Genomic DNA, 26,699 nt, shown 5'->3' on the forward strand with positions numbered 1-26,699 from the left:
AGGCATTGGGATTTGTACTTCTGAATGAAAGAAGGTGAGTGGAAATAAAACACAGACTTACATAGACTTGAGAAAGGAAGCTCTTGAACTTTACTTAAAAAATCAATCAGGTGTAACATAGTAGACAAGCAAGCATTCATGTCAGGGAAATGGCAATTAGCAAGTTGAAATCTCGCTAGGAAAGAACTTCCATTACTCAGGGAAAACTATTCCTCTGTTGCCTGAACAAGGCAGAACATATTCTAGAGCGGATACAAGAGGGAAGAAGGTAGATACTCTTTAAATGTCTCATTGTTATTTTGGAGGAGTAGAGGAAAAGAAAGGAGTTGAGGCTATTTCTCTGAGAATATCAAAAATATAATGATTCTTATTGGCAAAGAGTGGAGTCTGAAAGAGGTGAAGATAGTTGCGGTTGGAGGAATGACCCATTGAGAACAGGGTGAAGCTCCCCACTGAATAATTTTTAAGCAATATTTCAATGGAGTGATGACTTTGATATCCTTTCTCCAAAGTTGTATATGCTTAGTCTGAGCAAGAAAACAGAAATTAATATGTTGTGAGGACACAAGCCTATGTCTTTATGAGAGTTCTGAGTGCCTGTTAGATGACTGTCAGTTAAGAGCAGTTTAGACTGTAGAACTTCATTTAGCTGTTTCTATTGAGATTTCAGGTCAATGGGCGCTGCCCCTGCCCTTTCCACCACCTCCCGGCTATTTTTACCTCATTGGAGGGCTATGCGTGGGGAAAGAGCCCTCCAGCTCTTTGCAGTTAGTTGCAAATGCAGCTAGTTAACAACTAGAAAAAAGTCCAAGCATGCTGTCACAATCTCCTCAACGAAGCAGACAGTTACACTAATAATTTGAGGCATTTTGTTATGAATTAGTGTTTGGTTTAGCTTTTGGGGAATATTTTTCTTCATTCTGATATCTAAGGTATGAAGACTTAAAGTCTATTTTGAGATAGATACTGCCAAATGTTTTCAAGCATCCGGTACTTACACCAGAAGCTTTACGTATGTAGGAATGGGTTGATCTTCCAAATGTTCTATAGAGACCTACTTTTCTACAGGTGGTTTTTTTTTTAAATCTCAGGCAGGGGGGGAAGCCCCAAAAAAGCAAATCAGAATGTATTCAACTGATAGAGGTATACCAGTAAGTAGACTGGCTTGAAGTGAGGCACAGATACTGTTGAACATACTGTCCGAAGCATGTATAAAGCTAGAAAGCTGCTGAGAGCTACTGCTGCTCTTAGTGATGATAACTAAAGAAAACAATTTCCATCTGTTTGTAATTCAGCCTAATGAACACTAGGTAGTAAGTGCTTCTTGTACTTTGGGCCTGCATACAAAAGACATCATTCTCCTGCACATTAGAAATTAAGAAAGTTTGTAGAGTCTCCGGGTTTACCCATTTCAGTTCTGATCTGTTTGGGATTGTGAAAAGAATTAGAGATCGTGATCTCATCACTGGCATTACGTTGACTATTTAATGCCAAACTGTGACACATGTTGAAGAAGAACTCTTTGGAGAAAGCTAAGAGACATTCTACAGGCTCAGAAACTTAAGAACACAAATTTTGGAGCTCAGATGTAAACAATTAGTTTTAAAGTTAGACATCTTTCTTGCCGGACACGCTGATATTTTCTCATATCCATGATGTTTTAAGGTCTCAGCCTATGTTAGTAGCCTATGGCTACAGAGTTCTAATGCTTCCATTTCCCAGTCTCACATTGATGAGTGGATCTAGCAACATTGTCTAGGTAAACAGCAGAGATTAAGTAACTGTCTGGTTTTGGCAGTCTCCTGAAATGTAAAAGAGCAGATATTATTAGGATACATCTTCTCAACTGCCAAGCACTGACTTACTCTATAAGTAAAAGTGTAACCTTTCTCATGTGTGCATGATATGGTTCGATAGTCCTTAATATCAGAGATCGGTGTGCCTTCAGATGTAACCATAGCGATCTCCAGGCAAGTTCATAGCGGGGATGTGTTGTGACTTAAATGCTACTATTTAGAATTCAGTATTGTACTGGATGAGACTGTACCCTGATTTTTGTGTGCTGCAATAGCACAAGAATCCCTTCAATACTTTCTCTTTTTTAATAAAAATAATTTATGATAACACATGTAAGAAATATAAAAAAAACTGAATCTTGTTTGTTTATCACAAATGTAAATGAATCTCTTACTATCAAGATATTAAAAAAGAAGAAAAATTTACTGCTTGAATATCTTAAGTAGAGCCTGACTTGCTTTGTGAAACATACGGAACCCTGAGGAATGGATAAAACTACTTCAGGGTGTTTTGTTTCCTGAATTACTTGACTTGCTTCTTGGAATCCTTGGAATTCATAGGGAAATATTTTGTATAGTTCATCTAAAAGAGGAAAATCATGAGTAGAATGTCCTGTCTCAGCCAGCAGAAATGGGTCTACATTTGCATCAACCACAGATGATTTTATACTTGGATAAAATCTATATGCTTCCGTAAGAAATTATTTTCCTGTTTTACCGTATGCCCAACCGCATATGTTGTTATGGTGGAAACTGAACCAATGGAACACTGAAGAGAAAATTTCCCTGAATACTTATTGACAAGAAGGCAAAAGTTACCTGTCAAAGAACCCTTTGACAATGCTTGGTGTACAGAATATTGTACAAAATTTTGTACAGAATCTTGGACAAAATGCTTGTCTTCAGTGTTTCTGGTGTTTATGCTCCCAATAGAAAATCAAAGCATAAAAAGCTAATCCAAAGGATAAAGCCTTATTCTGGTATTAACTGTGTCCTTAGTGGTATAAGTGGTATTTTTGAACAACTGCAATTGGCAAAACTACAAGTTTCTTCCAGAAATTGAAATATTCATGTGAGGTGGAAATAGTTGTCAGTTCCGATAGGGTAAGATACTTGAAAGAATATGGAAATATTGAACTGATAGATATTGTTCCACTGATTGAGGAGTAATTTGGAAGTACCTCTGTTTAGATGTTAGGGGAAGGTATCTGCCATTTTCTGGGTTTTGCTGTCTGGAATTCTCAAACAGCAGTATTGTCAACAGCAAAAGAAAATACTCTTCTTCGTAGTTAGCAATCATGATAGGAAAAATTGAAACTTGACACAGTTTATACGACTCACTGCTGTGTCCCATAAGGAGAATATATTTTTTAAGATTACCAGAACTGACACTCTGTCACCCTGGACAGTGAATCCTAAGATTAAAAATGAACATAGAGTTCAATTCAAATAAGGTTTTCCCTTCCATCCTCAAGGATTTCTGATGAGGACCTGGTAGGATGAGTGGAGCCTGTATAGTAAGCCTCTGGAAGAGTTTGTATTAATTCATAATCCAGAAGACAAATTGTGATTTTAATTCTATTTGCTGCCTGTGGCTTCTAAATTCTATTTAAAAGCAATAACAATGTATAGGACTGGACGTAATTTCTGAAGAGCTGTCTTTTGTAAGGGAGAAAGACCATCTCCAGTAAGGCTGCTTCGCTTCAGTAATTTTAATTCCCCGCGACAGTTGTTAATGGACTGGTTTATCTGTTTATTTCAAAAGCTGAAGATGCTCTTTTTATTGGGTTAGTTGAGGTTATAGCCTCACACACCTTTTAAAGCTACCCAGAGCTGTCAAGCGGGTTTGTTAGCCATTTGCTAATGTGTGTCTCTGAACCATGACAGTAAGTTCTGTAGTCACCTTAGCGTTAGAAGGGGAGAGTAGGCTTTTGGGGTGGCTATATGCAACAAAAACATTTACAGAGCAATATCTGTGCAGATCAGTGAAGCATCAGCACATCTTCACCTCCTTCCAGATGTGCTTTGGTCATTCATGCTAGAGCAAATTAATACTGCCTCAGCTGCCTTTCTACAAGTTCATGGTAGAAGCAGCAGAGTAGCCAATGTGTCCTCAAGTGCTGCAGTTCATGACCTAGAATTTTATCTTCATAGTTGGCTAAGGGGTAGACTTACGCTACATCTACTGGCATCTACGCTGAGCTGTATGTAATTGAGCATAATGACCTCCGACGTGCTTCTTCACTTCTGGGGTCCCAAAGCCCTTCAATAGTAAAAGTAAGAATCCTCTGACAGATTTAGTACAGGGCTTTGTCTGTGTTTTTCACGCAGTTCATGCATGAGGGGGAAAGGGGAATGTGTGTTTCCTCAGGTAGCCACTGCACTGGTTTTCCTGTCGGTTCTCATCAGAAGTAAAAACATTCAAGGATTTTGCTTCATCTGGAAAAGCAATGCTGGCCATTACCCCTCTGATCTGGGAAATGCATACAGGTGATCGTGCTGCACAAAGGTTGTGGCACTGCTTGAAGACATTAAAGCTGTTGTAAATCCGTGCAGTGGTTTTGCAGCCCCAGGTCTAAGGTTTGAATGTCTTAGTCTGTTGAATCATTCCATGTTGTAAAGACCCTTTTCTATATCCTCAGTTGATGCACGGTGATCTGTTCTGCTCTTCGTTACACCGTAATTGTTGTTCTTTCTGATGATGGTAGGAAAACCAGAACTGTGCACACTGTCCAAGGTGTCAACATCCAGTGGATTTACCTGGTGCCAATGCTGACACATTTTGTTCTGTTCACTTGCAGTGGTTTTGGTTGCCATTGAACTGTTATCTGATGCTTCCACAGAACTATGATTAGCCCCAAGATGTCTTCCCTGAGTGAAAAGAGCTGGCTCAGAGCCTGTTGTGTGTGTAAAGCTGGGTTTATTTTCTCTCTTTAGCTCATTGTTTCAAATCTATCTGCAGTGAATTTTGTTTGCCATTTTATTGTCCCATCAGAATCATGAGTTCCTTCTTATTGTTTCCTTCTCCAAACAAAAAATAAAAATTGTTCTAATTCTGTACTAACTATCTGGATAGATTAATTCATGTTCAGGAAGTGCTTCAGGAAGTGAACGTTACTGTCTTTTGTGCTCTGTATCACATTCCATGTATTTATAGCAGTAGCAGCGATTCCTTACAGACAGATTTTAACACTTGAACTACATGACACTGAATTCTGGTTTTGTATTATCATGTTATTGTGTAGGCTTAACATCTAGATCAAGTGATCATTTGGCATAATAGCTCTTGTTCTCATCTTTAATAAATAGTTGTTGCTAGTTGTTTATTCCACCTACAAGGCATACCACTAATAGCCTGCAGCCCATTTCAAAATGGTTGTGCGGCCTAGGTCAGAGTTGCGAATCACTGTTCCACAACCTTTCTTGCTATGTGTATTATGTCATGCAAGCCTCCTCTCCGAAAAAGAAGCCTCTGTATATTGAATAAGTAGAAATGTCCATGTGGTATTTGAAGTTGAAATAATGAGGCAAAGTTTTTGAAATTAACTTTGCACGTTCACATTTCCTACTCTCATTTGCTTTGAAGTCCTGCTGGCCAGGTATTTATGGAGGGAAAAAAACAATCCAGAAGATACTGTTAACCTAGGTAGTGCTGTCCACCCTGGACCAATTCACCTATCTCTTAGTGTACAGATAGTCACATCCGTCCCAACATAGATTGTTTATATTTTAACGCAGAAAATTTACTTGATTATAGTTATCGTAGCCTTAAAGGTGTAGGGACTGAAGACCTGAAGAAAGATTTGGGAATCTGATTTTGTTTTTTCCAGATGTGCTTAGTCTAAGTATAGATAACACCTTTCCTGGTAAGTATATATTATCTGGGTTATTCTGTGCTTACTCCAGGACACTGGAAATTCCTGTAGATTAAGCCCGTTTGTTTCTATTTTTCGTGGATTTTTTCTAATAGAAAATGGTGTTAAACAGTTTATGCTGTTTATTCAGCGTGTTTTGTCCAGCAGTGCAGGAACTGACAAGGTACTTCATTCTGCTGTCACTTGGAGAAATTTGTAGTAGTAAACTAGGTGTTGGGAAGCTGACTTATTACAGAAAAATAACATTTTTCTATTTAGAAGGTTTTCTGAGAAGTTTTGAAGATCAGGTACTTCTGGGAAACAGTTTAAAATTTATTAAATTTACCAGAGGTTCTAATATTTGTTAAAGTTTTTTGCAAAAAATTGCATACATGAAAGAATATGCAATTGCACTGGCATTTATGGGGTATTTACCTTGCTAGTCCTGACAACTTTATGTGGTTCTACCACACTAAATGACTAATCAATAAGGGCTTTCCAAGAAGACTTGCAGTGATCAGATTACTTGTGATCTTAGACTCAGAGTTCCCATTTAATAAGCTCTCTAATAGACTGTTAACTATCTCTAATAGATAGTTTTAATGCATAAGGTGTGCATCACAGCTACTTGCAGTAAAATATGATAATTTAAATGCATTTTTTGAAGTTATGATTCATTAACTACATTAGCCATTTTTCTTCCATTCCAAAAAAAGTTTTCCTTACTTTTGCAGAGCTGCAGGTTGTATGCAACAAAACACTTACGAGTATTATTGAGAGCAAATGTAGAGTTCTTCAGCAACTGGGGAATTGAGTTACTGGTGACCCAGTTACATGATAAAAATAAAACTATTTCTTCTGAGGCACTTGATATTCTAGATGAGGCATGTGAAGACAAGGTGAGCATCCTTTCCCTTTTCAGCCTCTTTTTGGTATGCTACTCTGTAAGCTATTCCCCACCCCCTCCCCCAGTAGCAAAGTAAAAGTGTGCAAGAAACTACTGATGGTTTACTTTCTTGATTGTCATTGATGGACTTTATAATAGTTTATAGACCCCGTTGCTGAAAATACTGCAGTATTAATGACAAGAAAATGGAGACGTCTGGATTATGTATACTTTTAAATATGAATTCAGACTAGTTCAGCTATTTTTATCATTACAGTTTTTGTCAAGTAATTTATATTTAATGGCAGAAGGTACCTAAAGTGGATAATATTAGGATTAGGGTAGTGCTGTTTGGTACTTCCTTTTATGAAAAATTTGCTGCTTCCTTACTGGCAGATTGTTGTAATTGTTGCAGTTTGCAAAATTATATAGTGCTCAGATACTCCATATGCATTTTTTATTATTTTAGGCCAACCTTCATGCCCTTATCCAAATGAAACCAGCTCTTTCTCATCTTGGAGACAAGGGTTTGCTTCTACTCCTAAGGTAAATGCTGAATATGCTGTTTGACTTTACACCATGGAAACCTGTGTTTTTATTCATAATATGTGATCTGTTTTAAGTGGAGTACTAACTGTCTGATGTTACTTTACAGATTTCTGTCCATCCCAAAGGGGTTTTCTTATCTAAATGAAAGAGGTTATGTAACGAAACAAATGGAAAAGTGGCAAAAGGTAATGCTAAGAACAAAAAGTGTGCTTGATATTAGGAGGAAGGATATCCATATGGAGGTTTAGAAGGTCAACGACTCTTAGAAATACTGCGTATTCATATATGTGTATTACTATTGCCAATACGTTTGTTGCCTCAGTGACTTACGATTTTGCTGGAAAAGGTTGACAGGGAATTACAGTTGCATAGCTTCTCTGTACATACATGCTTTTGGTTTACCCAGGCCTTTTTATATCATTTTGATATTTCAGCAAATATTTCAGGAGTGTAGTGACTTTCTAAATAGGTTGTTGTGTAATGTCATATCTAGACAAGTGTGTAAAGGAATAGTGCTTTTTAAGATACCTGTTAACTTCTGGTTGTTCCTAATTAAAGTTAAACATAGAGCTCGTGAAGATAGAATCAGCTTATGCTGTTAGGAAGTAAATAAACGGGAACACAAGACCATTAAGAAACATGCATCATTGTCATAACTACAATAAAACTCTTCATACGTTATTTTCTTTTCATATATGATGAGAGGTGCGTGGTCTCATTCCAGTTGGCAAATGTTTTACTATGTTATAAGCTGTCACTTCTCTAGGAATACTAAAATGCATGGTGATCTCTTGAGATTATTTCGGTTAAAGTAACGTGTGAAATACTTCCTTCCTGCCCTGCTTTTTTAATTATTTCACTGAAGTGATTATGGAATCACTTGTCAACTCTGCAAACTTGTATGTATGAAGTGCAGTAATTTCGGTGAGCCCCACCATCAGATTGGCCTTCCTTAAAAAGTGCTTAAATTATTCCTTGCTTATAAAGTACCATACTATAAAAACAGAAACCACTAAATGTATTGTGTCAACCTTTGTCTGTCTTCTTTTAGGAATATAACTTAAAGTATGTTGAATTGATTGAAGAACAACTTAATGAAGCACTTACAACATACCGCAAACCTGTTGATGGTGATAACTACGTTCGTCGGAGCAACCAAAGGTAAATGTGGGAAGATGTGTCTTTGGGTATAAGCTGGCGGGACTGATCGAGAGAGCTGTAGACTAGAACTGATGTGGGAAGGGGATACCAACAAGATGGCAGTAGGTAAGGCAAGGGTTGGCATGGCATCGCCTAAGGGTGGCAGTGGTAGTGGCAAGATTTACACTGTTCCTGTGAGCACAGAGGGCTCAGGGCAAATGAGGAACGAGTTGAAAGCTTGTGGGTTAGAATTAAGGGACAGGCTCATAAGGGTGACATTACGGTGGGTGTGTACTACAGGCCACCTGACCAGGAGGAGGAGGTTGATGAGGCCTTCTACAAGCAGCTGCAAGCAGCCTCACAGTCACAGGCCCTGGTTCTCATGGGGGACTTCAACCACCCTGACATCAGCTGGGAAGACCATACAGCTAGGCAGGCGCAATCCAGGAGGTTCCTACAGAGCATCGATGATAACTTTCTGATGCAAGTGGTGGAGGAACCAACAAGGAAAGGCGCGCTGCTGGACCTTGTGTTAACAAACAAGGAGGGACTGGTGGAGGACGTGAAGGTTGGAGGTAGACTTGGCTGCAGTGACGATGAAATGGTGGAGTTCAGGATCCTGTGTGGAGGAAGCAGGGCGATAAGCAGGATCAAAACCCTGGACCTCAGGAGGGCTGACTTTGGCCTCTTCAAGGAGCTACTGGGAGGAATCCCGTGGGCCAGGGCTCTCGAAGGCAGGGGGGTCCATGAGTGCTGGTCGCTCTTTAAACAACACTTCTTCCATGCACAGGAGCAATGCATCCCCCTGAGAAAGAAATTGAGCACAGGAGGTAGGAGACCTGCATGGTTAAACAAGGAGATTCTAGCAGAGATCAGGCAGAAGAGAAATGTCCATGGAATGTGGAAAGAGGGGCAGGCCACTTGGGAAGAGTACAGAAACGTGGTGAGAGCATGCAGGGATGCGACGAGGAAGGCCAAGGCTCACCTGGAATTGAAGCTGGCAAGGGATGTCAAAAACAACAAGAAGGGCTTCTTCAACTACATCAGCAGCAAAAAGAAGGCTAGGGACAACGTGGGGCCGCTGCTGAATGAGGCGGGTGTCCTGGTGACGGAGGATGCGGTGAAGGCAGAGCTAGTGAATGCCTTCTTTGCTTCAGTCTTCAGTGCTAAGACTGGCCCTCAGGAATCCCAGGCCCCGGAGGTAAGAGAAGCAGCCTGCAAAGAGGACGACTTTCCCTTGGTCGAGGAGGACTGTGTGAGGGATCGCTTAAGTGATCTGGATGTACACAAATCCATGGGCCCCGATGGAATGCACCCACGAGTGCTGAGGGAGCTGGTGGATGTCATCGCTGAGCCACTCTCCATCATCTTTGAGAGGTCCTGGAGGACAGGAGAGGTGCCCGAGGACTGGAGGAAGGCAAATGTCACTCCAGTCTTCAAAAAGGGCAAGAAGGAGGACCCAGGGAACTACAGGCCAGTCAGCCTCGCCTCCATCCCGGGAAAGGTGATGGAGCAGCTTATCCTGGAGGTCATCGACAGACAAGTGGAGGAAAAGAAGGTTATCAGGAGTAGTCAGCATGGATTCACCAAGGGGAAATCATGCCTGACCAATCTGATAGTAGATGAAGGGAGAACCGTGGATGTTGTCTGCTTTGACTTCAGCAAGGCCTTCAACACAGTCTCCCATGATATCCTCCTAGGGAAGCTCAGGAAGTATGGGCTGGATGAGTGGTCGGTGAAGTGGATAGAGAACTGGCTGAATGGCAGAACTCAGAGGGTTGTCATCAGCGGCGCTGAGTCTAGTTGGAGGCTGGTAACAAGTGGTGTCCCCCAGGGGTCAGTACTGGGCCCAGTCTTGTTTAACTCCTTCATCAACGACCTGGATGAAGAGTTAGAATGTACCCTCAGCAAGTTTGCTGATGACACCAAACTGGGAGGTGTGGTAGATACACCAGAAGGCTGTGCTGCCATTCAGTGTGACCTGGATAGGCTGGAAAGCTGGGCAGAGAGGAACCTGATGAGGTTCAACAAAGGCAAATGCAGGGTCCTGCACCTGGGGGAGGAACAACCTCATGCACCAGTACAGGCTTGGGGTGGACCTGCTGCAGAGCAGCTCTGTGGAGAGGGACCTGGGCGTCCTGGTGGACGACAGGTTAACCATGAGCCAGCAGTGTGCCCTGGCTGCCAAGAAAGCCAATGGGATCCTGGGGTGCATCAAGAAGAGTGTGGCCAGCAGGACGAGGGAGGTTCTCCTTCCCCTCTGCACTGCCCTAGTGAGGCCTCATCTAGAGTACTGTGTCCAGTTCTGGGCTCCCCAGTTCAAGAAAGATGAAGAGCTACTGGAGAGAGTCCAGCGGAGGGCTACGAGGATGATGAGGGGACTGGAACATCTCCCCTACGAGGAGAGGTTGAGGGAACTGGGCTTGTTCAGCCTGAAGAAGAGAAGGCTGAGAGGGGACCTTATAAATGCCTACAAATATCTGAAGGGTGGGTGTCAGGAGGGTGGGGCCAAGCTCTTTTCAGTGGTGCCCAGTGACAGGACAAGGGGCAATGGGCACAAACTGAGGCACAGGAAGTTCCGTCTGAACATGAGGAAGAACTTCTTCCCTCTGAGGGTGACGGAGCACTGGAACAGGCTGCCCAGGGAGTTTGTGGAGTCTCCTTCTCTGGAGATATTCAAGACCCGCCTGGACAAGGTCCTGTGCAGCTTGCTGTAGGTGACCCTGCTTCGGCAGGAGGGTTGGACTAGATGACCCACAGAGGTCCCTTCCAACCCCTACTATTCTGTGATTCTGTGATTCTGTATCTGAGATGCTTGTACACCAGTGCACACAGTATGAGAAACCGGATGAACTGGAAGCACTTGTCAGCTCCCAGAGCTACAATATCATTGGTATTAGCTAGACTTGGTGGAATGAGTCCCACGATTTGAGTGCTGGGATGGAGGGCTACAGGCTGTTCAGGAGGGAAAGGCAGGGCAGGCAAGGTGGAGATGTCGCACTGTATGTAAGAGAGAGGTTTGATTGTACAGCCCTTACAGTTAGTGATGATGTGGCTGAGAGCCTCTGCGTGAGGATTAGGTGGATGGGAAACAAAGGAGATGCTGTAGGTGTCTACTATCTATCACCCAGACAGGATTTTAGCACTGATGAGTCATTCTGTAGGCAATTAGGAGAAATTTCTGCATCGGTAGCCCTTGTCCTTATGTCTTATAGTGCTGTGATGAGCAGGTCTTGGAACTTCTTGAAGTCTATAGGAGGTAATTTCATGTCACAGGTACTCAGTGAGCCAGGTAGGAAAGATACCCTCCTAGACTTGCTGTTTGTGAATAGAGAAGGACTTGGGGGAGGTGTGATGGTAGGTGGTTATGGTGGCCACAGTGATCATGAGATGGTTGAGTTTAAAATTTTCAGTGTAATGAGAAAAAAGGATAGCAGAGTTGCTTCCCTGAACTTCAGGAGAGCAAACTTTAAGTTATTGCAGGAGCTGTTTAGCAGAGCACCCTGGGAATCTGCTTTTGAGGGCTTACGAGTCCACAGGTGCTGGTCAGTTTTTAAGAACCTCCTTTTAGAAGCACAGGAGCAGGCAATCCCATTGTGTCGTAAGTCAAACCAGTGGGGCAGAAGACCAACTTGCCTGAACAGGGAACTCTTCATGGAGATGAAGAGGAAAAAGAAATGGTGTGATCTCTGGAAGCGAGGTCAGGCTTTGCAGGAAGGTTACAGAGCTGTGGTTTATTATATGCAGGGAGAAGACACAAAAGGCCAAAACTCAATTAGAGAGTTGAAACTGGCTAGTGTTGTTTCAGATAACAAGATAGTTTCGGATAACAAGAAGTACATTAATAGCAGGAGGGAGTCTGAAGAAAATGTTGGACTGATACTTGTTGAAGACGGTCCTTCCTATGACTAATAGGGATGAAGAAAAATCAAAGGCGTTCAATGTTTTTATTTGCCTCAGTCTTTGATAATACTGACAGACTTTGGGCTGCCCAGTCCCTTGAGTCAGAGGAGCCCGGCTGCGGGAAGAATGATTTTGCACTTGTGGACACTGAAATTGTAAAGGGCCAGCTGTATCAGCTGGATGACCATAAGCCTGTGGGGCCTGGTGGGATTTGTTCCAAAGCACTGAGCTCTATGTCCACAAGTCCATGGGGCCTGATGGGATTCATTCCAAAGGACTGAAGGAGCTAACATGTTATGACAGGACCTATCTCAACCATCTACCAAAGGTCTTGGGAGTCTGAGAGGTCCCCACTGACTAGAAGCTAGCCAATGTTATTTCAGTTTACAAGAAGGGTGTGAGGGAAGACCCAGGAAACCACTGTTAGTGGTTAGACTGTTAGTCTAACCTCAGTCCTGGAAAAATTATGGAGAGGTTATACTCATGCTGTTGAAAGGCATTTGAAGAATAATGCAGTCATCAGGCACAGTCAACATGGCTTCACAAAAGGAAAGTCCCCTTCAACGAATTTGGTATCCTTCTATGACAAAGTCACCCGCTTAAGGGACGAAGGGAAGGCAGTGGATGTAGTTTTTCTGCATTTTAGTAAGGCTTTTAGTACTGTTCCTCACAGCATCCTTCTGGACAAGTTGTCCAGCTGTGGGATGAGTGGGTTCGTGGTGCACTGAGTAAAGAACTGACTGAAGGGCAGAGCTGAAATGGTTATAGTAAATGGGGCTACATCTGACTGGCAGCTGGTCACCAGTGATGTTCCTCAGGTCTCAGTTTTGGGGCCGGTCCTGTTCAATACATTTACCAATGATCTGGATGCAGGAATTGGGGATGTTGGTTGGCAGCAGGTTCAACAGGAGCCAGCAGTGTGCCCGGACAGCCCGGAGAGCAAACCCCATCCCGGGGTGCATCAGGCACAGCATCACCGGCCGGGCAAAAGAGGGGATCACCCCGCTGCAGTCAGCGTTGGTGCAGCCTCACCTCGAGTGCTGTGTGCGGTTCTGGCCCCACCGTTTAAGAAGGATGCGAAGGTCCTTGAGTGTGTCCAGAGGAGGGCAACAAGGCTGGTGAGAGGGCTAGAAGGAATGTCCTGTGAGGGGTGGCTGAGGGCTTTGGGCTTGTCTGGTTTGGAGAGAAGTGGACTGAGGGGCGACCTCATTGCTCTCTGCAGCTTCCTGAGGAGGGGACTTGGGGCAGGAGCTGCTGAGCTCTTCTCCCTGGGACCCAGTGACAGTACACGTGGGAATGGTTCAAAGCTGCGCCAGGGGAGGTTCAGACTGGAAATCAGGAAGCATTTCTTTACCGAGAGGTGGTCAAACCCTGGAAGAGGCTTCCCAGAGAGGGTGGTCGAAGCCCCAAGCCCCCAAGTGTTTCAGAGGCATTTGGACAATGCCCTTCACAACATGCTTGAACTTCTGGTCAGCCCTGAAGTGGTCAGGCAGTTGGACTAGGTGATCATTGTAGATCCCTTCCAGCTGAACTATTCTATTCTGTTCTAAGTTCTCTAAAAGAATCGTCGTCATCTGAAAAAAGATAGGAGTAACTCATTGCGTTACACTGCGGTGTAATTTATTTTAAAAGAAAATGTCAGAATTGCTGGGAAACCATATGAGTTCTTTTTCTGACAGATTACAGCGACCTCACGTCTACCTGCCAGTTCACCTTTATGGCCAACTGGTGCACCATAAAACAGGCTGCCATTTATTGGAATCTCAGGTGAGGATAATAACTATTTATAGCTTGAAAAATTTTAGAGAGTACTGTAACCTTTTTAAAATACGTTTTAAAAGAGATGCCATACAGTCATTGCAAAAGTAAGTTGATTATGAAAGTCCTTAGTTATATAGGGCCAAAATGGTGTGAAGACATTCTTTGCCGTCTAGTCTCATGTAAAATTCCTTCCTGACACTGAAGTATCAGGGAAATACCTTGCAATGTTTTTCTTAAAACGACTAGGAAAATCTCAGAATGGAAAGCAACCCACCAATAGAAAGAACTTTTCAGTCTGTGTGAAAGTGAATTGTATATTGACACATAAAACTGTGCCTATCCTTTTATATATACAAAAATGTGGAGATTAGGGAATAAAATCTTCTAATATCCTGAAAGGTTAAGAAAAATAAACCCTAAGCCAGTTCATAGTTGCTTAAATGAATTCACTTTTAATGTGCGTTTGCAACATGATTTGATGAATTGAATACGATTGTTGAAGAGTTCACGAGAAAGCTCATATGTTGGAGTGTGTTAGTCTGATTAATCTGTTATCTTTCTAAATCTGAATTAACTTCCTGCAGTCAGTGTTTACATTAACATTTTCTACTTGCATTACCATTGCTGTTAATTTATGTTTATTATTCCAGAACTACTATTGTTCATTTAGGGTGCATACTTTTAAATTAGTGCTTTACCTTTTGTTAAAAATGCAAGAGAACCTGTTTGACCGAGGTCTCATTTTTATTTTCAACTAAATTGGTTTTTTTTCTGTTTTTATCCTTCAGAGTATTGTTACAGATCTAAGTTACACTGTTCGTTCCCCAATGCTGGATAAGTGGGAAGGAATTAAGCAGCTGAAAGCAGCCCTTTGGGCCTTGGTTAGTAATAGATTTACAAACTCTTTGCAGTTGTTTGAGTTCTGTTATGACTCCTGGTTCTGAAATAACTAAGCAAAATCCCATCAAATTATTAATTAGAGGTTTTGTCATAAAATGTGTGTAATTTTTTGAAGTTGGCATTCTGTACTTTAACTAGACTTTCAGTTGGAAAGGGTTCACTGCACCTTTTTTTTCGAGTTTTTTAATAGTCACTGTCTTTTTTTATTTTAACAAATAAAAATAACAGATTGCCACATATGGCAACAATATTAGTATGAAATCTATAGTTACAAGTTGCTGTGGTCAGATTTTAGTGTATTTACTGTGGTGGTCCAAAATTCAGTGTTTCTGGAAGAAATTCTGAAGTGTGTGAATACGTATATTTGGTCATGACACCCCTGGTACTTGGGATAGGTGAAAACCTAGTGTCTGTGTCTTTCGAAGCTACACTTCTAATTTTGCTTTGCCACCTCAACTGTTTGTCTGCTTCTTTCTTGTCTTGTCCAAAGTTTGTTTTGGAACATTTGTCCAAGGTAACTATTACTGGAAGATATTGTAGGTATGTAATTAAATGCCTGCGTAAGAGGAATGTAAAATGAGTGAACTGCTATCATACTGCTGTCTGTAGTAGAATTGATAAAATGAGGAATACATAGCTGTTTACTGTGAGCAGTTTTAAGTATTTTACGTATTGTGCCAGGTCCTTTTTTTGGATTTGCACAACTAGGAAATGTCAAAAAGGGTGCTCAAATCTCTAACTGATTTGAGAAGATCTGACTTGAAACTGTACTACCAGCAAACAGAAATGTCAAAACCTTTACCCTGATAGAAGATCACTTCAAAATCAAAACTTACCTTTTATTCCAGGGCAATATTGGATCATCAAATTGGGGTCTGAACTTGCTTCAAGAGGAGAATGTAATTCCTGATATAATGGCACTTGCCCAACATTGTGAGGTTCTCTCTGTTAGAGGGTATGTTTATCTGATTTATACATAAAATTTACAGATGGTAGTTGTCATAGGTTTTCAAATAACCTTACCTAATTTACATTAATATAGTTTTGCACTTACTTGGAAATCAATTATTAAAGATCATTGGTGACAGCGTATCAATCTTAGTCCTATACAGTTGCAGAATTGTATAGGAAATCTGAAAGAAAATGCAGTAAGCAAATGAAACCTATGAAAAAAGATACATAATACTTTTCTCCTTTTTAAACAACAACTAAAATATATATTACTTATATCTGTTGGAATCAATTTATTATTCCATCATTCTTATTCACTATCTTTTTTTTAATCTTTAAATGCATAAATAGAGGGTCTTTTGCCTAATATTGCTACTGCATTAATGTTTGTCCTTTTATTTTTTTTAAAAAAAGGTACTTTTCTACGTCATGTAATCAGTCTCTTGTACTAATTAGTTTCATTTTTGAAGTGTAATGTTCTCAGATATTTTGGTGCATTTCTTAAGCTTCCGTTGATTTACAAATAAAATTGAACAAAAATCTACTTGGCAGTTTTGTGAAGTTTCTGCTGAATTGTTCTGAAACTGTTTCCTTTCAAAAGAGAAATAAGTTTAGTTAAATTAGATGCTATTATTGTTGCTCTTTTTTCTATATATACATTAAATACAGAACCTGTGTCTACGTGCTTGGTCTAATAGCCAAAACTAAACAAGGATGTGACATTTTGAAGCATCACAGCTGGGATGCAGTGAGACACAGTCGTAGACAGCTGTGGCCAGTGGTCCCTGATGACATGGAGCAGCTCTGCAATGAACTTTCTTCTATACCCAGCACTCTCAGCTTGAACTCTGAGTCCACTAGTTCTAGGCATAACAGTGAAAGCGAGTCTGCTCCTTCAAGTAAGTAACAACAATAACAAAACAAACAAACAAAACACAAAAGCCCCCAAACCCACCACCAAACAGCATTTTGTTGTTCTTACTGACCTGTTGGCAGGATGAGGTTCAGGCAAATGGGGTAAAGGTGCTATTGCAAGAAAAAACAGTGCAAGCAGGGGCACAGAGTTATACGCATTCAGAGACATGTAGACAAGTGAGAGGGCATATAACAGTCTGTTAGGTTTATGTTTAGAAGTAAGAAATTTTTAACATCAGGATAAGTTACTATTTTTTATGCAAAGTCATGGCAGCTTGCTATAGTACCCTGCAGAAATCTCCATGCTTAGGTATGAAGATACCTTTTCTCGGTTGTCCTCAAAGGAATATTCTAGAATATAAATACATATATTCTGTGTGTGTACACACACACACACAGAGTATTACATATTTAAATTCTTGTATATGTTGAATATCTAATATCTTTTAATTTTACTATGAATATTTGGAATTTACATCCAGAATTATACCGTATTTGGGTATCATTAAAGGAGCGTATCGGCTGTAATCCTGATAGCTAGATATTTGCACCGAAATAAGATAGTGTGGCTTTTCTTTTGAAGCAGTGAGACTTTCAGCTCAGTTACTCCTCAAGACACTTAATTTACACTACTAAGTTCTGCAGAAGAAATGTTGAATTAAAATTGCAGTAAATTACATAGTTTCCCTCTTTGGCTTCTATAGAATTGCTTGCTTGTTTGCAATATAGTTTATAACCTTTGAAGAAATGTCCATTTTCAATGATAAAGTCTCATATAATTTCAGGTATGTTCATCATGGAGGATGACCGTTTTGGTAGTACTTCCACTAGTACATTCTTCCTAGATATTACTGAAGATGCAGAACAAATATTTTATGACAGACCTGGACCTTCAAAAGACAAAGACCGTAGTCCCTTTCCTTTTTTTTCTTCTAGCAGACTTGTGAAAAATCGCATTCTAAACTCTCTTACTCTACCTAATAAAAAACACAGAAGTAGCAGTGATCCGAAAGGAGGAAAGCTGACATCATCTGACAGTAAATCAGGCCTGAGGCGAAATCGTACAGTAACAGAACCTTCCGACAGCATAGACTTTCCTGCTGGGGAAGAATTAAACCCTGTTTTCAGAGTTCCTAAAATCCAGACTTTGCGATTAGAAACTTCTTTTGTTGGAAGTAAGCACGTGGAAGATACCGATAGTACCCCAAGTATTGGAGAAAATGATCTGAAGCTGCCAAAAGGTCTTGGAAATGAAATTCACCGGGAAAACACAAGCAGAGAAAGGCTAATAGGAGATGGTACTACACAAACACATTTCAAGAGTCGTAGCTTGAGTTTTAATACGGATACCACAACAAGTGGCATAAGCTCAATGAGCTCTAGCCCTTCAAGGGAGACTGTAGGTGTGGACACTACAAATGTAGATACTGACTGTGGAAGTTTGAGTACTGTGGTAAGCACAAAAACAGTTAAACCAAGTCACTGTTCAACACCACAGCCTAACCACCTGCCTCTCTCAAAATCCAACTCTGTATCCCTGGTACTGCCAGGATCTTCTCATACACTTCCCAGAAGAGCCCAGTCTCTTAAAGCTCCCTCTCTTGCCACGATAAAAAGTCTTGCTGACTACAACTTCAGCTACACAAGTTCTCGAGATGCCTTTGGCTATGCTACACTAAAGCGCTTACAACAGCAGAGGATGCACCCTTCACTCTCTCACTCAGAAGCCCTGGCATCTCCAGCAAAGGACGTGCTGTTTACTGACACTATTACCATGAAGTCGGGCAGCCTGGATTCTCGGCTAACCCCAAGCCGGTAAGAGATTATTATGTGCTCATTTCTTACTTCAAAGCTGTAAGAGAAATTAAATAAGAAAGGTATCTTTCTAATATTTTTTTCTAACTGCACCTAAAAGTGACAGGTGTTGTAGGATGATTCATAACTTCACTGAAAGCAGTGTCTATATTAGGAGAATAATGTCATAGAATGAGAATTCTTAACTTTGTAAACACCGTCAGAGGAGCCTGGCTTTCATAGCTGTGCTCAGCCCCTTTAGTGCTGTTGGTGACAGAGGAAAATACTTCCTTTTATCACATTTGCTTCCTGTTTAACTTTTTTAATACTTAAATGCAATTACACTGCTAACATTACTTAAGTTGTAACCACACAGAATAGCCCATGTCATCAGAGCTGTATTTCAAAATATAATTTTCTCGATGTCATTTGGTGAGGTTTTAGGACAGGGACTCCTGCCAATATTCTGTATTCGCATTCACTGTGGCATTGAGGCCAGTGGTGAGATACTGGTACCACTGATATGAATGTGAGTTTGGCTTCCTAGCTACAACAGAGCAAAGATTTTATTCGTAGCGTTTATTTTTAGATGGCAGTGTCACCTCTGTAATATTAATAAGTATTGAGTAATATTAAATTTTCTCAAGACTAGTTGGATAGTTACATAAGATATCTAGCTCATGACATTGACACTGTTCCCAGCAGCTACAGTCAGTGCTTAACAACTATCTCTTAAAAGCTGTTCTACCCAGTTTTTCCTTTCGAATCGTCTTTTAGCGAGTGCATTGGATTTTCACGTTACTTTTGAAGGGGGAAAGACACTTTCTGTGTCTGTTCTTACCTGAACATTCACTCTCGGATGACTGAGAAAGGGGAGAAGCTAGCAGTACATTAGTCATCTGCTTACAGCACGGAACAGTAAATGCCCAGTCCGTGAACTGAGCTCCACATACCCAGTTGAGTGTACACACTGCCTGTTTATTACTATGCATTTTTGTGCTGATAAAGAGCAATTCATTTGTTGATATTTTCACATGATTCTGCAAAGATGCCATAAAAGATAAGTTTTGTTCCCTTTGTTCAATTAAGTTAGAACTAGACTGAGTGTGCGGACTAAAATAAGGATGACTCAGTAGTTAAGCTGTACCATCTTGGAAATCGGAAGTGCTGTTCCTTGCTCTGTCACTGGCTTCCTGTGCTAATGCAGGAACAAATCAGTCTCATGTCAGTGGCACTACACGTTCTGTTGTGGCTGTAGTAATGTTGTGCCGTTCCTTGCAGTCATGCCCTTGGTATGCAAAGCAGCCTTGCTGCAGTGCTCTTTCATCCTGAGACTCTGCATGCAATGTAATTCTAACAGTATTCCTGGTGCTTAGCTGTCCAAGATCTCTTATGTCAGTGGTTAGGCTCAAGGATTTGAACTCACCCGTTTAACTTTGCACTGAAATGACTGGAGTACTCTTATCTCTGAGAAGGTTAAAAAAATGCAGATGTAAATGTAAAAAAAAAAGTAAAAATATTACAAAAGATTCAGATTGTTTTGATTACTAATAGAATCAATGGGAAAGACTATGATGTAACTAGTATTTGTGTTTTTCTTATGGGTTATAGCAGGGCAGCTGCAGTGAATAATTGTGGTCCTTTTAATTTCACAGCATGTTACTACTTCCAGCTAAATACTGTCCTTAACTGCTGGTTAAATAATAAATTGGAAAGAAATATTCTGTCCTTTTTGTCTTCCGAGGCTATTTTCCTGTCAGTCTTCAGAAAAAGCTCTTTGTTTCGTGCTACATTGACAAATTCATGTGTTCGTAGCAACTAGCAGCTCTAAATTGATTTTTATGATGTTTCTAGTTGTTCTTTTTGTTCAAAAGATTGAAAAGCTTATTTCTTTGCATAAATTATTTTGTGAGACTGTTTTTCACCTTTGTCTTTGAAGACCAACCAAAGATGTTAATGTGCATGTCTAAAATCCTTGAAAATGTTTAGGATTAATACTTGTGTTTTTAATTTTATGTTGAGAGTAATTGTTTAGTGCTTTATTATTAAATAACCAATGCAATTGGTAACTTTTGGGGTTTTGAAGTAGAGCTTGACTTTTATTGCAAGTCCACTGCTGCTGTAACTAGTGTTGGTCAGAATTAGTAGCAAGAAAACTATTGATGTCCTGTAAATTGTGTTCTGCACATTCTTATCACATAAGAGTGTCTTGAACACAGTCAAGCCTTGATAATTTAATTTTATCTCAGTATAAATGTCTTAATCTGTTAGGGATAAGAAGACATTGTAATTGCCCATCTAAAACAAAAAAAAGATAGAAAATTATTTCTAAGGCAGAAGGTCAAGAAATCAAATGTTTACTATACTTTACCTCCTAATATATAGAAATTTGCAGTAATATAATAAAAATTTACTGTTCTTGAGGTATGTTTCTCTTTACTAGTAAACTTTTAATCCACTGCATATAGACCATCTACATAGGTTCATTAGCTGAAAAGATTTCTAGGTTTTCATCTTCAGTGAGAACTAAAATGACAGATGGGCTAAAGTGAAACTTCCATCATCAGGACTCTGGTCAACACTGAGGACTTGTTCTCCAGTCTCCTCTCTCCTGTCTCATTTTCCCAACCAACTTCTTTGTTTCTGAGGCTGCTTGTCACAGTTAGCTCTGCTCATTGCGCAGGTTCAGGTTTGTTTTTTATGCATTCACACTGAGCAAATTCTTCCTCCATGCTTGGGTGACCTAATGGGTGGCTCCTTTCCAGTACAGAAAAAAAAGTCCTTGCTCTCACTGCTGCTCGTACCTTAGCAGGCTCAAGCTTTGTGTTTGCAAGGATGTGCCTGCTCAGCTTGGTGTTTCCAAATATCCAGGGAAGGTACATTCAGTATACATTTCAAAATGATGCAGTTAGCAGTTTAAAAGCCTAAATCTTTACTGACCATGTCTGGGCTGTAAATCTTCAAAGCCTGGTAGGCTGGAGAAAAGGTGTGGTTTTTCAGGGTTGGCAGCCCCTCAAGAATCCTGCAATCTTTGAAGTCCCTGTGCCAGGACTTTGAAAGAAAAAAATGTTACCTGAGGAACTGCCAGACCATGCGATACAATGAGAGACAGTGAGAGACAGAAAAAAGCGATGAGCCTATAGCTGTAATTTGACAGAGTAACAAGCTCTGGGTTCTGTAATGGAAAGATGAGGAGAGTCTTTATGTCAGCAGTGTTTCTTAGTTTTAATGTGCCAGAATGAGAGATTTAACAAGATTGTTATTTATTATTTCAATGTTGCAGGTTCATGAAAGCTTTAAGTTATGCTTCGCTGGATAAAGAAGATTTATTAAGTCCTATTAACCAAAACACACTGCAGCGTTCTTCTTCTGTTCGCTCCATGGTTTCTAATGCTACGTATGGTAGCTCTGATGATTACATTGGCCTTGCTCTACCAGTGGATATCAATGAAATATTTCAAGTATGTATGTAACAACTTACTGGGTGCATTTGCATTTTCATACTGACAGGTAGTTGACTGTGCATTTTCATCAGAATAGATTAGATCTAGAGAAATGAGGAGAAACAGATGTTACACTTTAAAGGAATGCGTTTTAGAGAACAAGAGTTTCTTTTCTAACCCTGTTTACAGAAAACCACCAGTCTGTTTTGTATTATTAGGCAAATAATGACACAGATTAGGTTAGAAGAGTGTTAAGCAATGGTAGCATAAAGATGCTGTCATAGCACTTTTAGTTGGCAGCTAGCTTTCGTGCTAAAATTAGCACAGTCTGTGGACATTTGTTAATACCACTTTAGCCAACTAATTGATCATTTGTCATGTGCATAATCACAGTTAACTTCTTGCTACCATGATCTTGATTAAATACTAGTTTATTGGTATATATGTTGTCATAGCATTAAATTGTATTCTCTTAACCTCACAGATATGTATATTTAAGTTAAAACAGGTTATTTTAAGTGTCTTACCAGTTGCCTTCCTCTTTGTACTTGGTTAAAATACATTCCCGTTTAACAAACTGATGCATCACAGGGTCTAATATTCTATTAATTATCAGAAACATGGTCTATGCCGAAAGTAGTATCTCAGTGGGCTTTCTTGTCTTAGTTCACTTAGTCTTTGCCTTTCAAACCTAGATTACTTGCTTATTAATCTCAAAATATTATTAGAGCAAAGGCAAGATTTTCTGCCATACCTGCTCTACTCCCCCATTATGAAATGACTACTTTTTCTTTCTCCTTCGGTCTTTGTGGTGTATTTATGTTGCCTCATTTCTTCTCTCTCAACTGTTTTTGTAGTTGAGACAAGTACAACATCTTCCAGATAACAATTTAGATGTCCTGGGTGTTTTTGCACTGCACTCCCAAGATCTTCAGTGGTGTAATCATAGACAGATTGTCAATAGCCACTTCTGGGTCACAGGTTTCCTTACAGTCTGTCACCACTGTTTTAACATTTACTGACTGTTCACAAGCCTTGCTTGATAAATGTTTTTTCACAAATGTATGTTTTTCTCATTGGTTTTTCTTTAGTGCTCAGGAGCCCATTCTTAACTTCCTCCTTTACTTCGATCTTTTTCCTGGAGTAAAAAATGGGCAACATTTTATTTTCTCATAAAATCTATTTTTCCTTTGTATATGATTATCACCTGTGCTAATTTGAACTTTCACTTGAATATTCCAGGTTAAGGAAACTCCATATTTTCAGAAGAAAACCACACCTCCATTTGATGACCGTGGAGCTAGGGTCTTTGCACCTGATGCAGGAGGTACTGGTTTTGTTCGTCTCCTGTAAATTTCTGTTGTTATTGGGTGGGGTACAGTGTTGGTTTATTTGTTGATTTTTCTTTACAGAAAAGGCTGGGTTTAGCTTTTGTGTTCTGTATTCAGGATAGCCATTAATTTTCTGTTTTATTTAGTCTGAGGTAATGTGGTGTTGCTTCAAAGCAACATAAGCATGGTCCTGCTCCAGTAAACAAAGGAGGAAAGTCTACAATCTTTGATTATAATATGAGCCAATGCTAATCAAAGACTGCTGTAGGATAACTGTTGTCTTGCTTCCTAGTTAACTGGAACTTTATTACAAGCGCTGATCTAAACAGATGCACCTTACTGATTTTTTTTTCTCTTTTATGTTGTTAATGTGATATATAAAACTGATTTTCCTTAAAGTGTGTTTATGTAGTTTGCTACGTTTCAGTGTAAAGTAACTCTTGTTCAAAATTGTATTTATTGGTATTTTCCAGCCAGGGAAGAGCGTGTCACTAAAGTGAAGTGTCTTCTGCTTGCTTCTGCATTATTAAGTCTAGTTTCTTCCTATTAGAGGCACCAAGTCATAGGGTTTTTTTAAATTGTGTTTCTGTGTTTGCTGGTGCCTGTGTCTTTTAAAGATCTGGTATGTTGTTGTACTAATCTTGTTTGGTACTATGAAAATTGGTAACATATTAGTGTTACATGGGTATTACTGTTATCAGTGTTGATACAATGTCAGGGTTTACAAGGTATCTTCTTACAGTGTGTACAGTAGGTTCATTTAGAGGTTGATTTCTGTCCTTTGCAAGTTTTGTGAAGTATGATAAGGCAGGACTTACACGTGATGTCTGTTTCCCAAATGCTAACAATCTTAGGAGCTTAACCCACTTAAAAAAAAATTTCTCCATCTTCACACACACGCCCTCCCCAGTGTTAACAGGCTTAAAAGGGGAAATTTGATGGAAATAACATTGGTTGCTTGGTTTTGTTTTTTTCTGATGTCTAATTGCTTATCTACAGGTCTTCCATCAGGTACAAGTGATGTTGTCAAAAGTCCTTTTCAGATGCTCCGACAGCAGATCAGTCTCACAGAAATAATGAATACCAGCCGTTCAGATGCCTCTCAGTTTTTAGAAAATACAGAGGATACGGGGCTACAGGAGCACACAGATGAGAACTGCCTTTACTGTGTCTGCATTCAAATACTGGGTTATCAGCCTAACAACAGAGTGAACTCTTCATATAGTCGTACAGGTTAGTCTTCCTTGTGGAGAAGTGTGATAAAACTGAATGAAAATACTGAATTTTGTTTATCTTTAAAATTGATTAATCTGTAAGTTTGGTGTTTTTTTTTTTTCTTACTGACCATTGACCTTAAAATTAATTCTCCTTAGTAAGCTCACTGTGAAACTAGTGGTATTTCTGTGGTCATTTCCATCTTTTTGATTTCTAGTGGTGTTAGTATGATGAGGTGCCTGCATGATTTTTAAATATTTCTAAGAGCTTATCAAAATACAGAATTTGAAACCTTATTTAGTACTTAAAATCAGTGTCCTGAAAACTGACACTTGCAGTCAAACTAATGAAAAGTCTGACTTCAAAGCAAGTCTGTACCGTAAAACAAAACGAAGGAAATCTGAGGAGTCTGTTGATGCGGAGCTGTAATTTCTGGGATTTAGTCATCTTTCTTCATATTTTGAGATTCAGAATTATTTCTTACTAACTACTCTGTAGAGCTTGCAGTTACATGCCTTTTTGCAATGTCTGTAATAAAAAGATAATCCAATAATGGATGCTTAGTAGGAATCCTCACCATTTTGCAACAGTGTTACATATTTGGGTAGTAAAACATAAAGAGTACTGCTGGCAAGAGGCATGATGTACAAAATGTGAGGAATGGCACAGAGCGCTGAGTTTCAGCTCATGTTCAGTAATGAGCAGGGATGGCAAATAAAATCCCAACGGCAGTCTTCAAATAGCGCAGAGGGATTACAGGTGCAGCAGAGCCAGGCTCTTGTCAGAGCCCAAAGGGCAGGAAGCCACAAACACGCGCTGTAGGCATAGAAATTCCAGTTGAACATAAGGGGAAGTTCTTCGCAGCATAAACTAATCCCATTCTGAGGTGAGCCCTTTGAGCAAATGTTTGAACTAGGTGATCTGCAGGAGTCCCTTCAGACGTATGCTTTTCTGTGGTTCTGTTAACTGTGCAGCAATCAAAAGTTTAGATTTTTATATTCAGCTCTTTAAATGCAATGTGCTGAAGGCTATGGATAATGAAACCTCACAGAAGAATCTGACTTGTCACGTCTTTCTGTTTATGAAGTGAGAGCCCTTTCTGCAACACCTCTGATAATTGTATGAACAAAAAAAATAGGCGTATGCAAGAGCATCTTTATTATGTTACGTTAAATAGAGCGTGGATATATCAATAAGAGCTCTATGTGTAATGACAGTTTTTAGGCTTCTGTCAGTGTCTGAAAGAGTTGATTATTTTCACTTGAGTATTTTAAGATATAAAGAAAGTGATTTTTATACATTGTGTTATCATTTGTCCCAAAATCCAACATCTAGTTTCCAGCTTATGTGCACAGTACTTAGTGCATCGGTGTCTTACATGCTTACAAGAATGTTAAAAAATAAGAAAAGGATTTGAAGTGAGGAAAAGTGAGAATAACAAAGATCCAACATCTTGGTTTTGTCAGATTTTTCAGACATTCCATATACAGACTGGTGTGGGCAGACCATACACAATCATTTGGATGTGCATTCCTCCAAATTTTCTGGGATTTCGGGCTGTAGTGATGCAGTATCCCACGGCTCAGCTAGCAGCACCAAGAGTACAGAGCTTGTACTAGGTAAGTTTGAAAGCCTTATGATTATTAGAGATTATAACTCTTGAAGCATTTTTTAGATATTACGGAAAAATAGTATATCATGTATACATACTGCAACAGAGTAATGTTCATTGTTTAAAAGAAACAAAAAAACCCACCACACAACAAAAAAAAATCAAAACAAAACCCCAGCAAAAGAACAGGAATAAAAACGTCAAGCAAAAAGAAGTCCTTTGGATTATTTAATCATTGTCCAGGAAGGTAATTGCATTGTGGTTATAGCAGATGGGAGAACATACTTTTAAACTCTTCTACTTTTGCTGTACAGCATTTCTGCAGGTTATTAAACAGCTCTGTATCCAACATTACAAGCAAATTAATTGCCTTTTTTCCACACTGGTGTTAGGTAAAAAAAAATATTATTTGAAAAAAATGATGGAATTTCTGTAAAGAGAAAGACATTTCTTTCTTGGGGGCTTGTGTTTTACATTTTGACTTATAATTTCTTGTGAAGTAGCTGGTTGCTAACTTCTTCAGCATCTGATAGAAACAGCAAGTAATCACTTGCCCAGTTTGCAACATTATTTATTGGTAGAGACAGCACTGTAATTGAATCATACAGATTTTTCCATTTATGAAATGGTAGCTTGCCTTTTTAAAATA

The 26,699-nt window shown here is 39.7% G+C and overlaps 1 protein-coding gene across 3 annotated transcripts in view; it reads left to right on the forward strand.

Moving 5' to 3' along the window:
• RICTOR (RPTOR independent companion of MTOR complex 2) overlaps window positions 1-26,699 on the forward strand; it is a 95,384-nt gene that overhangs the window by 62,407 nt on the left and 6,278 nt on the right. For 2 of the 3 annotated variants that reach the window (XM_075410545.1, XM_075410544.1), the window contains exons 23-35: window positions 6,385-6,549; window positions 7,006-7,082; window positions 7,192-7,270; window positions 8,137-8,246; window positions 13,808-13,895; window positions 14,678-14,770; window positions 15,638-15,744; window positions 16,410-16,639; window positions 17,441-18,470; window positions 21,733-21,910; window positions 23,135-23,219; window positions 24,223-24,456; window positions 25,905-26,057. In XM_075410545.1, the coding sequence (XP_075266660.1) occupies window positions 6,385-6,549; window positions 7,006-7,082; window positions 7,192-7,270; window positions 8,137-8,246; window positions 13,808-13,895; window positions 14,678-14,770; window positions 15,638-15,744; window positions 16,410-16,639; window positions 17,441-18,470; window positions 21,733-21,910; window positions 23,135-23,219; window positions 24,223-24,456; window positions 25,905-26,057 (2,629 nt within the window). The remainder of the gene's footprint in view (window positions 1-6,384; window positions 6,550-7,005; window positions 7,083-7,191; window positions 7,271-8,136; window positions 8,247-13,807; window positions 13,896-14,677; window positions 14,771-15,637; window positions 15,745-16,409; window positions 16,640-17,440; window positions 18,471-21,732; window positions 21,911-23,134; window positions 23,220-24,222; window positions 24,457-25,904; window positions 26,058-26,699) is intronic. The other variant, XM_075410546.1, reaches the window with a different exon arrangement.

Source organism: Opisthocomus hoazin, chromosome Z (genome assembly GCF_030867145.1).
Source record: "Opisthocomus hoazin isolate bOpiHoa1 chromosome Z, bOpiHoa1.hap1, whole genome shotgun sequence".
Taxonomy (NCBI): Eukaryota; Metazoa; Chordata; class Aves; order Opisthocomiformes; family Opisthocomidae; genus Opisthocomus; species Opisthocomus hoazin.